General features: G+C 53.7%; 1 protein-coding gene across 1 annotated transcript in view; it reads left to right on the top strand.

The window, feature by feature from the left end:
- Positions 1-15,742, top strand: part of LOC116944411 (uncharacterized) — a 33,627-nt gene extending 17,885 nt beyond the window's left edge. The window contains exons 2-7 of the mRNA XM_032957994.2: positions 1,560-1,827; positions 2,700-2,767; positions 3,844-7,252; positions 8,135-9,031; positions 9,794-11,432; positions 12,864-15,742. Of these exons, the coding sequence (XP_032813885.1) occupies positions 1,560-1,827; positions 2,700-2,767; positions 3,844-7,252; positions 8,135-9,031; positions 9,794-11,432; positions 12,864-13,624 (7,042 nt within the window). The 3' untranslated portion in view covers positions 13,625-15,742. The remainder of the gene's footprint in view (positions 1-1,559; positions 1,828-2,699; positions 2,768-3,843; positions 7,253-8,134; positions 9,032-9,793; positions 11,433-12,863) is intronic.

The following is a 15,742-nucleotide window of genomic DNA, read 5'->3' as shown; positions in this document are numbered from 1 at the left end:
TTTCGTTTCTCTCCCCCGGCTCATGATCCATCGCTCCCCTGTTCCAAGTGTGGTGGGGCGATTGACCTCTGTCAGCGCAACCAACGACAAAGGTCCCCCGTATAGCTTTGCCAGGCTGTCAGGGCAAGCGCTGTTAGCGAGCACATATGAAGGCCGGCACGGCACACGAGGGGGTGAGTGGTTAGTACCACGACCCTGACGCCTTTGTCACCAGGTACTTATTTGGGGCTGAGTCGACTTAGGGGTGGGGGGCAGGGTAGGACCGTGTTTTACATAATCGTCACTGGTGTTGGCCGTGAGCAGGAATTGAACTCGGATTGGCGGGTTTGTAGTGCGGCGCGATAACCAACCACCCCCCCCCTCCCCCCACATGCTTTTCAGGACTCACACATACAACGCTGACGCGTGGATAGGGCATGCGGACAGACTAGGCCAAATAGGAAGGGTTGAGGCAGGTAGGCAGAAAGACATACCGACAAAACACAGACGTGGACATAGGTGTCAAGGTCCAAGTTTACGTTGATCTGAAATAATTGTACCGCACATTTATACATTTGGAATCTATGCCGCAATGGTCGCCCACTCCTCTACTGTGAAAACTTGGCAGGACCCTCCTGAAAAAAGAATATTGAGCCTCGGTGAGGCTTCGTTGGGCATATAAGCGTAAATATACAGATAGGTAGGTCGAAAACTCAGACACAAGTTCAGACAGGTGAGTAGGTAAGTCAATAAACAGGTAGACATACAGGTGAGTAGGCAGGTAAGTTGATACACAAGTAGACATACAGGTGGGTAGATCAACTTTTATACAGGTAGAGAGACAGTAAAATATATTAATTTGTAAGGAGGTAGTCAAACAAAAATACAGACGGGTATTTATACAGACAGGCAGTAGATAGGTGGATAGGTGGACAGGTAGATAATTAGACAATTAGGTAAGTAGGTACATATAGGTAGATAGGCAGAAAGGTACATAGGTCGGTAGACATTTCAACAGGTAGACATACAGGTAGGTGGGTAGACAATAATACAGGTAGGCATGCAGGTAAATACACAGGTATGCAGGTAGGAACATCAATAGCTGCATGGGTACACACAAGCAGGATAAGTGAACAATCACACGGAACATTTAGCAACATCGATATACAGGTAAGAAGGTAGGAAACAGGTAGGTAGGTGGCTAGACAGTCAAGTCGACAGAGTAGCTGATAGCTATGTACATAGGCGGAGAGACACACCGACAGGTATTTGCACAGGTATATATTTATGTATATACACGGGCAGGTGGGTAAACAACGCATATGCAGACACTGGCAGGTACTTACACAGACAGACATGTAGGCAAGTAAGTTGTTGGACAAAAATACAAACAGGTAGGCAGGGAGATAAGTATACACATTGAAGTTAGTTATCCAGATAGGTGGATAGTTAGGTCGACAAAAAGATACACAGGGTAGCAGGTAGACAGGTTAAACGAAGGTGTAGACACAGGTGTAGAGTGAGCGTCTGGCAGAGGAAGGAAGCGACCCCCCCCCCCCTATCCATACATTCATCCCCAGGTGGCTCCTCCGCTTCTTCCGTCCCACCCACCTCGCGCCGATGGGACCCATCCAGCAGCAGTGGCGGCAGCGGCAGCAGCTGCTCCTCCTCGTGTCGGCGCTCCGCTTCTGCTGCTGGGCACCGCGGTGCCTGGGCGCGGAAGCGGGCGCGGCGGCCCCCCGGCCGCACATCGTCTTCATCCTCGTGGACGACCAAGGGTTCAACGACATCGGCTACCACAACCCGCACGTGCGCACGCCGCACCTCGACCGGCTGGCAGCGCAGGGGGTGCGTGCGCTCGATCCACGGTCCTTGCTCACTGCACCTGGGCGGGGTGGGGTGAGGGGGCCTGGGGGTAGGGGGCCGGGGGGGGGAGTTTAGCGCCAATCGTTGCAGGCGACGCGATTAATATGCGAGCGGGGGGACAAATTTAGATTTTTTTCGAGTGAAAAATAATTATTGATAAATATTCAAGGGCCTGCTGCGGAATAAGGGGAGGGTGGTTGAGCTGCCCCCCACCTTAAGAGTTAATAAAAAATATATACTAGCTTTACCGTAACATACGCCGATCTAGCATATCCTATTTAAACATTCACGCAATTAATTATTTTTAACTAATATTTTTTTTAATCAAAGATTTATCTAAAAACACAATTGTCAATTTGGGGTTCTTTTCCGACACTACACAAAATGAATCAACTGATCTGACTCTTGATCGAGCAACGTATAATTGGGAGCCAAGTGAGTTGTTGCAGACATCCTTCGCCTTTTATACATATTACTGTAAAAAATATATACTTTTGAACCGTTGAATTGTAGGAAATAAAACCCTTTCGTGAGAGCGTGCGGTCATGCAGCGGTTAGCGCACTGGGCAATGAACCCGGTGACCCGAATTCGATTCCCGCTCACAACAACCAACACCAGCGACGATTATCTGAACCGGTACTGGGTTTCCCCTAGGTTCACTCAGCCTCACATGGGTACCTGGCTGCAGTGTCTAAATATCGCCACTGGGGACACAAAGGCGGCCGGGCGTGGTGCTGGCCACCCACCCCCTCGTGTGCCGTGCCGGCCTTCATAGATGCTCCTCGCTAACAGCACTTGCCCCAACAGTCTGTTAAGGCTGTACGGGGGGATCTTTGTCTTTGCGTGCGTGCAGGTGCGTTTGGAGAATTACTACGTGCAGCCCATTTGTACCCCAACCAGGAGCCAGCTGCTCACGGGCAGGTAGGTTATCGCGTCATTTACCGAGTGTAACGGACCAGTTCAGCGAGTGACCAACGACGGACCGATTGTCTGATTGACCACTCAATTGGCTACATTTACCTGGCTGATCGAGTGACTGTGGACGTCTGTGAAAAAGAGCTTCATAGATGATTGGATCCGATGCTGATTCCGACCGAGTGATAGGTGAGTTGACCAAGTTAAATGCTTGACCGCCTGACTAATTCATTTAAGCTATTCATAAATCAATTAATTAGCTGATGAGTCAACTCATTTATTGAGTAATCAGCTCACTGGTGGAATGTTCTACCAATGAATTGAATTACTATTTGCTCAAGTAGCAACAGACTCATTTTCGGTATAATAAGTGAACAACTAATTTACTCATCGATTATATTAAACGACCGATGATAAATTGAAGAGCAGACTGAGCATTGCATAAATATAATTTTAAAAACCCAAAGTGAATGGCCACTAAATAGCCGACCAAACAGCTGATCAATTGACCAACACTCTACCCAACCAATCGATCATCTTGCTCAACGCAAGAAATGGTGTGAACTCTTTTAATCATGTTTACTTTTCACAGACTGCACCGTTTGCCACCGCTTGACGGTTTTTTGGGGACTTTTGGGCCTTGTGCTCATCAACGGTGGCAGTAAAACCCAGAAGAAGCTAAACTATAAACTGTGCTTTATTTTATTTTACCAGGTAAGACCCAACTGAGCTTTAAGCTCTTTTTTAAGAAGCGACCTGGCCACAAATGATAGCTCAACGAAGTGGCTTATCGTGTGGACATTTATAGCAGCCATTTACTCTAAACACGTGATGTCGATTCTACATGTGCAGGGGAAAACCGGAAGATCCAGAGGAAAATCCACGTGACCCCGGGGAGAACATGCAAACTCCAAATATATAGCAGGCGTAAGGGTCGGGATCTAACCCATGACCTCTTGCATACCAGGCGAGGTAGTTAACGTCTCACGAATCAACTGTTCACCCATCTCTCCACCCACACCCCACCTACCCATACCCACTCGCCCACCCTCCGACGCCCCCCGACACCTCTCACCTCGCAGGTACCAGATCCACACGGGGATGCAGCACTCCATAATCCGTGCACGCCAGCCGTCGTGCCTGCCAGCGGGGGTGCCCACTCTAGCCGAGGCGTTGCGGGAGGGCGCAGGCTACGCCACGCACGCCGTGGGCAAGTGGCACCTGGGCTTCTGGCGCCGTGAATGCCTCCCCACGAGTCGCGGGTTCGACTCCTTCCTGGGCTCGCTCACGGGCAGCGCCGACCACTTCACGCACACCGCCTGCGCCGCAGGGGGGGGCTCTGGCTCCGCCGCCGCCGACGGGGCAATGTCTGCGGCAGCGGAGGAGGAGGCAGCAGGGGCCGTGGGCGTGCCGCAGGCAGCGTCTGGGGCAGCGGCGGCGGTAGACGCGGCGTCGAGGGCAGCGGGCAATTCGGGAGCAGCAGGGCCAGCGTCTGGGGCTGCAGCGGCGGGAGACGCGGCATCAAGGGCATCTGGCGTATCGGGAGCAGCAGGGGTGGCCGGCACACCGCGGGCAGCGTCTGGTGCAGCAGCAGCAGATATAACAGGGGCAGTAGATGTAGCAGCAGCATCAAGGGCAGGAACTAGGACAGCAGGGACAGACTTAGGATCAAGGGCAGCAGCAGGAGCAGCAGCAGCGGTAATTGGAGGAGCAAGTGGTAAGGAGGGTGATGCTGCTGCTGATGATGAGAGAGCAGCAGAGTTTCAAAGTGGAAGGAGTGCTCCTGCACGAGGAATTGACAAAGGCTCGAGCAGCAGCATCAGCAGCTTCAAAAGAGGTCAAACGAAGAAGCAAGAAGCTAAATTGAAATTGTCATCACCACCAGCCCCTCAGCAGTGGCGAGCGAGTCAAGCGGGAGGGGCAGGGAGGCGAGCAGACACGAAGATGAAGATGATGGAGATGAAGAAGATGAAATTGAAGACTTCTGTCCACAAGAAGGCAACTTGGAGACTTCCTTGGTCAACATCGTCTTCCTCTCCCTCTGCTTCCTCCTTTCCATCCACCTCCTCCATCTCTTCTTCGCTTAACGATAACCAAACCACTGCGGGGACAGGCGGCGCCCCTGGGAAGAGGGCCGGGACCCGGGGAGGTGGAGAGTCCGGCACGGCTGCTGCTCCTGCAATGCCCTCCGAGGTCCACTCCGACCAGAACGACGACGAGGCCACACGGGAGCCTCCCCGCCATCACCACCAGCAGCAGCACCACCACTACCACCCCGAGCCTCCGCAAGAAGCAGGTCGAGAGCCGGGTCTCTTCCATCTGGGGAGGGTTGCGGCAGCGGCGGTGAGGCTGAGAGGGAAGACCCGTGCTGGTGGTGGTGCGGGGTTGCTGTGTGGCTACGACCACTCCGATGGAGAGACCCCGGACTACGAGGCGGCGGGGAGCTACTCTACGGAGGTTTACACGAGCGCTGTGCTGCGCCTGCTCGAGCAGCACTGGAGGGAGGGCAACGTGATGCAGCAGCAGAAGGGGCAGCAGCAGGGGCAGAAGCAGCAGGGGCAACAGCAGGGACAGCAGCAGGGGCAGAAGCAGCAGGGGCAGCCGCTGCAGAGACAACAGCCAGAACAACAGCATCAGAAGGGACACCAACAGGGGAAGCAGCAGGGGCAGCAGCGGGGGCAGCAGCAGGAGGGACAGCAGCAACACCAGCAACAGGGACAGCAGCAGCCTGGGCAGCAGAAAAAACAACAGCAGGAGCAGCACCAGCAGAAGCAGCAGGGACACCAGCAGGGGCAGCAGGATCGGCAACAAAAGAAGCAGTTACATGTACAACAGCAGAAGCAGCAACAGCAGTTACACATACAACAGCAGAAGCAGCAGCAACAGTTGCAGATACAGTTGAAGCAACAGTTGCAGCAACAGTTGGAGCAACAGTTGCAGCAACACCTGCAGCAGTTACACGTACAGCAATTCCAGCAGGGGCAACATCAGAAGCAACAACAGCAGCAGCAGTTAGGTGTACAACAGCGCCAGCAGCAACAGCAGCAGCACAATCATCATCATCGGCAGCTACACGGTCAGCAACAGCTAAATTGGCATCAAAAACAGCAGTCACACGTACAGCAGCAGCAACCACGTGCGCAGCTGCAACTAATTGGGCATCAACAGCTGCATCAACAAAAGCAGCAGCAACCACATGCGCTGCTGCGGCACAATGGGAAGCAGATACATGGGCAGTTTCAGCTACATGGGCAGCAACAGCACGTTGGGCAGTATCAGCAGCAAATTAAACATCAGCTAAATGGGCAGAAGCAGCAGCGTGGACAGCAGAAACGAAGGGGTCAACAGGTGGCGGTGGGGCAGCGTGGGCAAAGGTGTGCAAGGTGGGCAGCGACGCGGAGTAGCGGGCAGCCGTGGCGCGGGACCCGGGCGCAGCCCGCGAGAATGGGTGTGCTGAGGGCAGTGGCGGGCAGAGGCCAGCAAGAGATGCATCAGAGAGAAGGGCAGTCTCGATTGCAGCAGGGGCGAAAGCAGAAGACAGGAGGGCAGCGTCAGATGCAAAATGTAAAAGGACAGCAGCGGAGGGAAGAGAAGCAGGCAAATGGGCAGCCGCAGCAGCAGCAGCAGAATAATCGACAGGGAGGGGGGCAGCATACAGGATGGCAGCAGACAAAAGGACAAGAACAGCAGGCGCAGCAGGACAAAGGGAAGCAGGGAAAAAGGCAGCAGAAGATGCAACGACAAGGAGCGCAGCAGCAGTGGCAGAAACAGCAGGGAGGATGGCAGCTGGTAACAGAGCAGCACGAGCAGCAGGTGCAGCAGGTAGAAGGGCAGCAGCAGGAGCAGAAGACAGGAGGGCAGCAGCAGAAGATGCAGCAGATAGGAGGGCAGCGGAAAAGAGGACAGCAGACAAGAGGGCAGGAGAATCCGACTGAAGGGCAGCCGCAGATGCAGCAGACAGGAGTGCAGCAGCATCAGAGAGAGGGGCAGCAACAGAAGCATCAGGCAGGCGGGCAGCAAACAGGAGGGCAGCAGCACCAGAGAGAAGGGCAACATAGAGGAGGGCAGCAGCACCAGGGAGGGCAGCATCATGGAGAAGGGCAGCAGAAGACAAGAGGGCAGCAGCATCAGAGAAAAGTGCATCAGAGAGAAGGGCATCAGCAAGCAGGAGGTCAGCATCATCAGGGGGGACAACAGGACGGAGAGCAGCCGGAAGTAGGGCAGCATCTGACTGAAGAGAAGCAGGCAGAGCAGCAGCAGGTAAACGGGCAACAACATCAGGGAGAAGGGCAGCAGGTAAGAGGGCAGCAGCAGCAGCAGCAGAAGCCGATGTTCGTGTACGTGGCGTTCCGTGCGCCGCACGCCCCTGCACAGGCTCCGCGCCGTTTCGTGCTGCCCTACGCGCACCTCTGGAGCGTGGAGCGCCGCAGGCACCTCGCCATGGTCACCGCGCTGGACGAGGCGGTGAGCAACATCACGCGCGCACTCAAGGTGAGGGTACCTCCTCTTCCTCAACATCCGTCGTCAAAAACCCTCTCCGCCCTCTGCCACTCCGTTTTAACGTCACTGACCGACTCCTTCCACCTGTGCCGAGGGTTGGGGCTCACTGGACTGGCCGTGTCGTCTCATCCCCATGCTGCATTCATCCATCACCCCCCACCACTACCACCACTACCACCACACTGCAGGTCGCAAGAACTCACTCACTCGCTCACTTACCTACTCACACACTCACTCATTTATACTCTCAACCACTCAACAATACACTCACCCACTCGCGCACTTACTCACCTACTCACCCACTTACCTACTCACTCCCTCGCCCATGAACTCACCCATTCAGAGCACTGCAGGTCACATCATCACGACAACAACTACAATAACCATCAGGAGCTGCGCGACTCCACCATGAGCACCGCCGGAAACCACCACAATCGCCACGACAATCAACACGTTGATGATTACTACGCGAATTATTTACCCGGGAGAGCTTCGACGAGTCTCAAGACTCCTTTTCAGAAGGGCCCTGATACATTGAGATGTTTAACCAATGCCCCCCATTGTCATAATTTTTGACTGATGATGGTGCTGATAACAATGGTAACTATGATAACCATGATGATGGTGACACCAATAACAACCGTGTGGTGATCACGATGGGCATCGCTCGTTTTGCCACCCATTGCAGAGGTCTGCGGGTTGACCGGTGTGGCTGCCCTGGTCAATACTGCGGTTGCGCTCATTGTACCCAGTTGGCAACATCGCCTCCAAACTGCACAAGAGTCTTTGAGTCTGAAAAATAAATTAGGCTTTCCTGGTCAATGATGCCGATTGTGGCAACGTCGGTAACGCCGTCGTAATCTTCCCTCCTAGCGCTACGGCTACTACAACAACACCATCATCGTGTACTCCACGGACAACGGGGGGCAGCCGTACATCGGGGGCAGCAACTGGCCACTGCGGGGCCGCAAGGGCAGCTACTGGGAGGGCGGGATGCGTGCCGTCGGCTTCGTGCACAGCCCGCTAATCCCGGCGGAGCGCCAGGGCTCCGTGAGCCGCGGGCTCATTCACGTCACCGACTGGTTCCCCACCCTGGCTCGCCTCGCTGGGGTCGACCTGCCCGCCTTCTTCGCGGAGAGGAGGAGGAAAAGGAGGCTGGCGGGAGCAGGAGACGGGGACGGAGGAGCGGGAGGAGACGGAGAGGGAGGAGGAGACAGAACAGATGGCAAGGAAGGAGACTGGCATGGAGATGGGACCGGACGGGCGGATGTGGCCGCAGGTGGTGGGAGGGGAGGTGAAACGGGAGATGGGAGGGTGGGCCGAGGGTCGTGGGGCCAGGGGAGAGGTGGGAGAGAAGGTGGGATAGAAGACGCGAGAGGTGATGGGAAAAGAGATCAGACGGATGGGAGCGGAGGTGGGGCCAGACGAGAAGGTGTGGCAGGTCATGGGATAACAGGTGGGAATGGAGAACACAGAAATGTTATGACAGGAGGTCAGAGAGGAGATGGGACCACACGAGCACATGTGGCTGGAGGAGGGAGAGAAGAAGGGAAAGGAGGTGCGAGCAGACGAAAAGGGGACGGTGCAGGAGGACATGGCAAAGAAGACGAGCGAGAAGGTGGGAATGGCGTTGGGTGGGGATCAGACGGTACTGGTGAGGGATCAGACCGGCTGCCCCTGCCCCTGGACGGCTTTGACGTGTGGGATGTCATCAGCCAGGGCAGTGAGTCACCACGGAAGGAAATTCTACACAACATCAACCCGATGAAGGTGAGTGTCGGAGTCCTTATGTTGATGGCCACGCCGGCACACTGCGCGAACATCTCACCACGGTGGCTAGGTGTTAACTACCTCGCCTGGTGTTCAGGAAGTCCCCGTGCTTGCGTAGATTTATCTCCAGGTCATAGCATTTAAAGTATTTGGATGCTATAAATTGCCACATGATAAGCCACTTCGCTGAGCTATCATTTGTGGCCAGGTCGCTTCTGAAAAAGAGCTACTATGTAGCTCAGTGGACCTTACCTGGTAAAACGACTGTCCACGTGGCCTCATTGCACAGAGAAAACTGCACGTGCAATTTACAAATACTTTATTTATAATTAGTGACTTGCTACTTTGCACTCCGATCGTGTTTTTTTTATTTTTTGTGTGTTATCCGTCCCCTACTGGACATCTGTGAAAAAGAGCTTTCTAGTCAATCGGATCCTTCCAGTTTAAATAAATATTCTGATGACAATACAAACAATGATAATGATTCTCTCTATAAATACTTCTTGTCCACTCGCTAACCTGTAATTTCACCTATCTCCTCCGACCCCTTACTCTTCACCTCACCGATCGCCTTGCACTCCTCACTGCCGATGCATCATCTCTCACCGCTCACCCGTCACATCACCCCTCGCCTGTCACCTGCCAACGCCTCACTCGTGTCAACTCACAAATCACCTACCACCCCCTGACCTGGCTCGTCGCCACCACTCACCAATCACCTTTCACCTGCTAACATCTTACCCCACCCACCCACCACCACAGCGCGTTTCTAGACATGCAATCGCTCAGCGACAGAGGGTCGCCCCCTCCCCCCTCTCATCCTCGTCCTCCTCATCCTCCTCGTCATCTTCGTCATCATCTCCATCCTCCTCGCACTGGGCGTGCAGCCTGGGCGTCTGGGATTGCCACGTGACCGCCGCGCTGCGCTCGGGGCCCTGGAAGCTGCTGACCGGGGATCCGGGTCACGGCGACTGGGTCCCCGTTCGGACTGGGCCGGAGCTCCAGGGCCGCTGGTGGAACCTGGAGAGGCGTTCCTACTCGCGAGGGCGGATCGCAAAGGGCAGCGACAGCGGCAAGAGCAGCAAAGGCAGCAAGGGCAGCAGAGGGAAGGGCGAGAGGAGGAAGAGGAAAGGGAAGAAGAGAAGGAGCCGGAGAGGGAGGAGAGGGGCAGTGATGGAGGAAGAGGCGAGGGCATCATCATCCTCGTTGTCTTTGTCGTCTCATTCTTCTGTTTCATCATCAGGGTCGTCATCATCAGCGTCGCCGAGCGGCAATCTCGGGACAAGATTATTCCCCAGCCACTACACGAACAGCAACGTCATCGACAGCAGCAACTATATCTTGCAGCAGCAGCCGCTGCTGCAGCAGCAGCACGTGGACAGCAAGCTGAGCCCAGCTGGGGGCAAGGATCGCACTGGGCCCGGGTTCAGCTGCAAGGACAGCAAACGGCACTGCGGCCAGGGTGACAACAACGGGACCATGAGAACGCACAGCAACAGCAAGAGGAGAAAGATGCTTCAAGTCGACAGCACTCCGCGGAACAGCAATGCAAGGAGCAGAAACGGGAGCCACAGCAACGCAGACAGAAGTAACAGCCACCGTGGCGACAGCAGCTTAAGCAACAGCCATCCCAGCAACGGCAACAACGCTTACCCGGGTGCCGTGACTCGACGGGATAGCAGGAGCGACGGCAGCGACGGCCATCAATGCGAGAGCCATGCGAGGAACGCCACCGAGAGCACGAGCACGCGTGCGCACAGCTGTAACGACAGCCGTAGCCAGCGCCACGCGAGCGCCAGGAGCGCTCCCGTGACGGCATACCTGGTGAGCAAGGTGACCAAGATGACGGGCAGCCACAGCGCGGTGGTCGGGATGGGCTTCGTGGGGTTCCCGGTCAAGGACTCGGCACCGCCGAAAGGAGGAGGAAGGGGTGATGATAGAGCAGAAATAGGTAAAGCAGGAGGTGGTGGTCGTGGTGGTGGTGGTGGAGGTGTCGCTGGAGGAGAAAGAGGCGGAGGAGGTGGTGGAAGAGTTAGCAGTGGAGGAGGTGTAAGAGGAGGAGGCGGCGGAATAGGTGTTGGAGGAGGCAGAGTCGGTGAACGAGGTGGAGGAGCAGTTGGTGGAGAAGGAGGTGGAGGAGGAGGTGGAGGTAGAGCAGCACCAGCAACACCTCCATCGACTTCGGGACTCAAAGGAGACCGCGCGTGGCACCGCCACGTGCAAGTGACCAACGATGACGACGATGACGACTACGATGATGATGACGACGATGACAGTGACGTTGACAGTGGCGGCAGCGACGATGGCGGCGAGGAGGTGAAGATGTTGTGGCTCTTCAATATATCGGCCGACCCCTACGAGCGACACGACGTCTCTTCGCTCTACCCGGAGGTGGTGCTGGGTGAGATGCACTAACAGGCACCAGACCTACTTGCTGTACTTTCCGTCGTGCCTGTCCACTCTCTCTCTCTCTCCAGCCTACACCACAAGGTTAGTATGGTGGTAAAAAGTTGTGGCACAAAGCCAGAACGACCAGGGTTCGATTTCCGACTCGGGTGCCTATTGTATGTTCTCTCCCCCTGTTATGCACGTGTTTCATCAGGGTTTATCTGGTTTCCTCCCATAGTTAAGCAAGTAAAACATGCATTGTCACCGGTATTGGCCAAACATTCCCATTTAATACAAGACCCCCCTCCCCCTGAAACGGACTCTTCAAACTCAGTGTGGCTCTCCTAGGTAAGTAAGCCAATATGAATATTATCTTCTCTGTAGCCTCCACATCCACGCATCTTCTCCACTTTCGCTCACTTTACTATCTCGTCTGCACAGTTTCCACGCCCCTCCCATCAACTGACACGTGGCATGTTCCCCATTCTTAGCCCCTTTCACAATGCATTATTTCGTGCGTTGTTTATTTAGAATAGACGCGTATCACAATATAGGGGGAGGGTGGAAAAATACAGTCGACCCTTCTGCATCTGGACTTTCCCCATCGCGGTTTCGATATATCGCGGGGTCGGCATAAGAAATGTAAGGACTCATGAGACTGGGATGAGTCTCGTTTACAAGAGCGACCTGGAGGCATTGGTCTACCGGTAGGAGGCGATAATCGATATCGGTGTATGATCCCAATTAACAAATTTGGCAAAAATTTGGACCCTGGCGGCAGCACGCAAAGGCCTACTAATGGTGCAGTGTACAATTTACTGGGCCACCACTCGACACGCGCCCAGAGACACACACAAAGATTCCCCGTAAAGTGTGAACAGACTTTTCGGGCAAGCGCTGTTAGCGAGCACTTATGAAGGGCGGCATGGCGCACACGAGGGGGTGGGTATCCAGCACCACGCCCGGCTATCTTTGTCTCCCCAGTGACGATGTTCACACAGCGCATGAGGTACTCATTTTAGACTGAGTAGACCTAGGGGAGGCCCAGGACCGGTTCAGATAATTGTCACTGGTGGTGGCCACGAGCAGGAATCGAATTCGGGTCGCTGAATTTATAGTGCGGCACACTAACTACTAAACTATGGCTCCCCCACACATACACACACTTGTAATTACGTACACGTAGTAGGAAGAACTATCAACAAATCACACGGCTTGAATATCACAGTGAGTACCCAACGGGAATCGTGCCAAACGGCTCGTTTGGCACCTTTAATAATGCGAGCCTATCGGCCAGGGGATCTCAAATGATCGTCATAATAATAATAAATCAATTACATGACTACGCACTCCCACTTTCTACCACCTTCAGCACTGCCTCACCCCTAACCCCGGTCTTCTCTCCCCTCCCCCCTGTGGTGTCTCGCCTCTCCCCACCTCCCAGGCCTGCTGCTCCGTCTCGCTGCGTACAACCGCTCAGCTGTGCCCGTGTGGTTCCCTCCTCACGACCGGCGAGCCGACCCGGGCCTCACAGGCGGAGCGTGGCTTCCCTGGGACCCTGCCCCCTCACCACCACCACCATCATCAGGGTCATCAGCATCATCAGGGTCATCATCAGAATCAACAGCATCAAAATCTTCAGAAGAGTCATCTTCATTGGAAGTAGCGACATCATCGTCATCCCAATCGTCACCACCGTCTCAAGGTTCTACATTGTCATCGTCATCGTCGCCATCGTCATCCGCAAAGGTTCCCAACGTCAACCCAACGGCGACAAAGCAGTGGCAGCAGCATTGGCATCAGCAAAAGCAGCGTGTTAAGGCTCATCATCAGCAGCAGCAGCAGAAAGGACAACAGCAGAAGCCACCAGCACCACCACAAAAACACAATCATCAGACTCAGCAGCAGCAAAAGCAGAAACAACAGCAGAAGCCACCACAGAAAAATAATCACCAGTCTCAGAAGCAGAAGCAGCAGCACCAAAAGCAGCATCTGAAAAAGAAACAGCAGCAGCAGAAGCAGAAGAGACTTCAGCAGAAAATGAGACAAAAGGTGGCTCGGCAGAGAGAGAGGCAGCGCGAGAGGAAGATGCAGGCTGAGAAGAGGAGAGCGGAGGCGCGAGAGAAGAGCCGGAGTTGCCCGCTGTGCAAGCTCCGCTCGTATTTTCATAAACTCAACATCGCCCTCACGCTGAACCGCATCTGAGCTTTTCCTGTCCCCTTTTTCTAAGCTGGGGTGGGGGTGGAGAAGCTTTACACTTTACTTAGGGGCCATTGCAGTGACACAAGTGACTGAGTTAGCACAGTGATGACATCATCTTACTACTCTATTTAAGCGCGGAAACATGAAGACTTCTTCACAATTATGGCAAATCGCCTGATGAAGCTGGTTGTAATCACCAGCGAAACGTAGTACTCAAATTGTAAATTTCATGGGTTTACTCTCCAGCACTCCGGTGGTAGCTAATCGGCACGTTTCGTTTTACGTGACGAACCTTACCGAGTGGCTGTGTCGGGTGGTGGTGGGTTAACGATACATTTACATTTACGCGATCTAACCCAAAAAGAAACCCCTTTATTATGAACAAGTGACTGAGCAGGACATACAAAAATAACATTCACACAGTGTTGTTTCCATGTCAAATATATCCACCCCCTCCCTCTAGTATCCGATTAGTGCGGCTAAGACGCTTGCAGTAACGCGAGCAAAGGTCGTTTGAAGGGGGCTGTTTCGAAGTGGCAGGCCTTGTGTGGCCCTGGGCCGTGTGAATCGGGGCCGCGGGGTATTGCATGCGGCCCGCTGGCCGCCGTTTCCTCTCCACGTCTCCCATTGACCCCCCCGCCCCTGGTCAAGCAATGACGTCACTTCACTCGTCTCCTCCGCGAGAAACAGATAAATAACTGAACTTCAACCATACACACAGGAGGGAGCGCAGCATTGCGTATTCAAGCGATCACAGCCTTATCCAGACCACCAGTTCAAAAGAGCTGAACGCTTGGCATATTTTGCTGTGTCGTAACCCCCCCCCCCTACATTTTTTTAGAGTTGAGAATACGTGGCCATCCCAACAGGCAGCAGTGACACAGAGACAGGACTGTAGCGTGGTTGCATCCTCAGAACTCATCGGTACAGTAAAGTCACGCGATGTCGGTGGCGCGCTCATCGCCGTTGGCAGTCCGGAGCCAGCCAGAAGTGTAAATTCCACATTGCCAAGGTGGGTGATGGGTCTCTACCAGGGATACAACTACATTAGGATTTTTGACAAAGTAGTGCCAATCATTTTATTAACTCCATAGAGATGATGATGATGATGGTTATATGTTTATACAAAGTGATACATATTTTATCGGGCTCTGAAGACATTATAGCCGATGTGGCCACGCGTCAGGCTGGTCGACTATTTGGTGGAGGGGTTTCGTAAGAGCTGAAACTCCGGAGTGAAAAGCAGACGACCCATATACCTTTAAAGTACTTTTTCAGCCAGTGCAGAATACGTCCAGCTACGAATTACGGAGCTGTGCATGGCAGCAAATTATGCTGAGAAATCGGAAGAAGCACACAGAGCAGGGCACCAAATGCTAATTCAGACTCCCAGAGTCGTTGGTAGGACCCATTGCGATAGTAGGACCCACGCGATTGCATTGCACCACGAGGAGATAACGTGCCGGAGAGGACAACCACTGTGAAGATGGACCACCACCACGGCAAGAATGCATATTTGAATGAAATATGCGTAGATTATTCCATTATTAGTACTATAGTTACTCTTGTTTACATATAGGAAAGCCTCACTGACCCCCAAGAGTATTCCAGGAGGGTCCTACCAAATTTTAAATGCAGGACAGGGAATTGTGCATCAGACCACGTGTGCGTAGAAGGGCGGTCGCCCGAAACGTTGCCTATTATATATACCGGGTGTATATCGGTGAGCGCGCTGCGCTACGAACCCAGTGACCCGACTTCGATTCCCGCTCGCGGCCAACACCAGTGTCAATTATCTGAACCGGTCCTGGGCCTCCCCTAGGTGGATTCGGTCTTAAATAAGTGCCTGGTGCGGTGTGTAAACATCGACACTACGGAGACAATGACGGCCGGGCCTGGTGCTGGCCGCACCACTTGCCCCAAATTTCTGTTGTGGTTTATGCTGCGTTTATTTTTAAAATTGTAGTTTTAATTTATGCCACTGTCGTTGATTACAATATTTTGCGATTATATTGTTTTAATAATGCATTTATTACGTTTATGTATTTGTTTTCTGCTTTCAAAGCCATGTAAATATAAATCTATTACAAATAAAACTATGTTCACGACATGGTTCACAAA

Source organism: Petromyzon marinus, chromosome 21, assembly GCF_048934315.1.
Source record: "Petromyzon marinus isolate PM22_M1 ecotype Great Lakes invasive population chromosome 21, UKy_Petmar_22M1.pri1.0, whole genome shotgun sequence".
NCBI lineage: Eukaryota > Metazoa > Chordata > Hyperoartia > Petromyzontiformes > Petromyzontidae > Petromyzon > Petromyzon marinus.
This window is presented reverse-complemented; position numbering and strand designations above follow the sequence as displayed.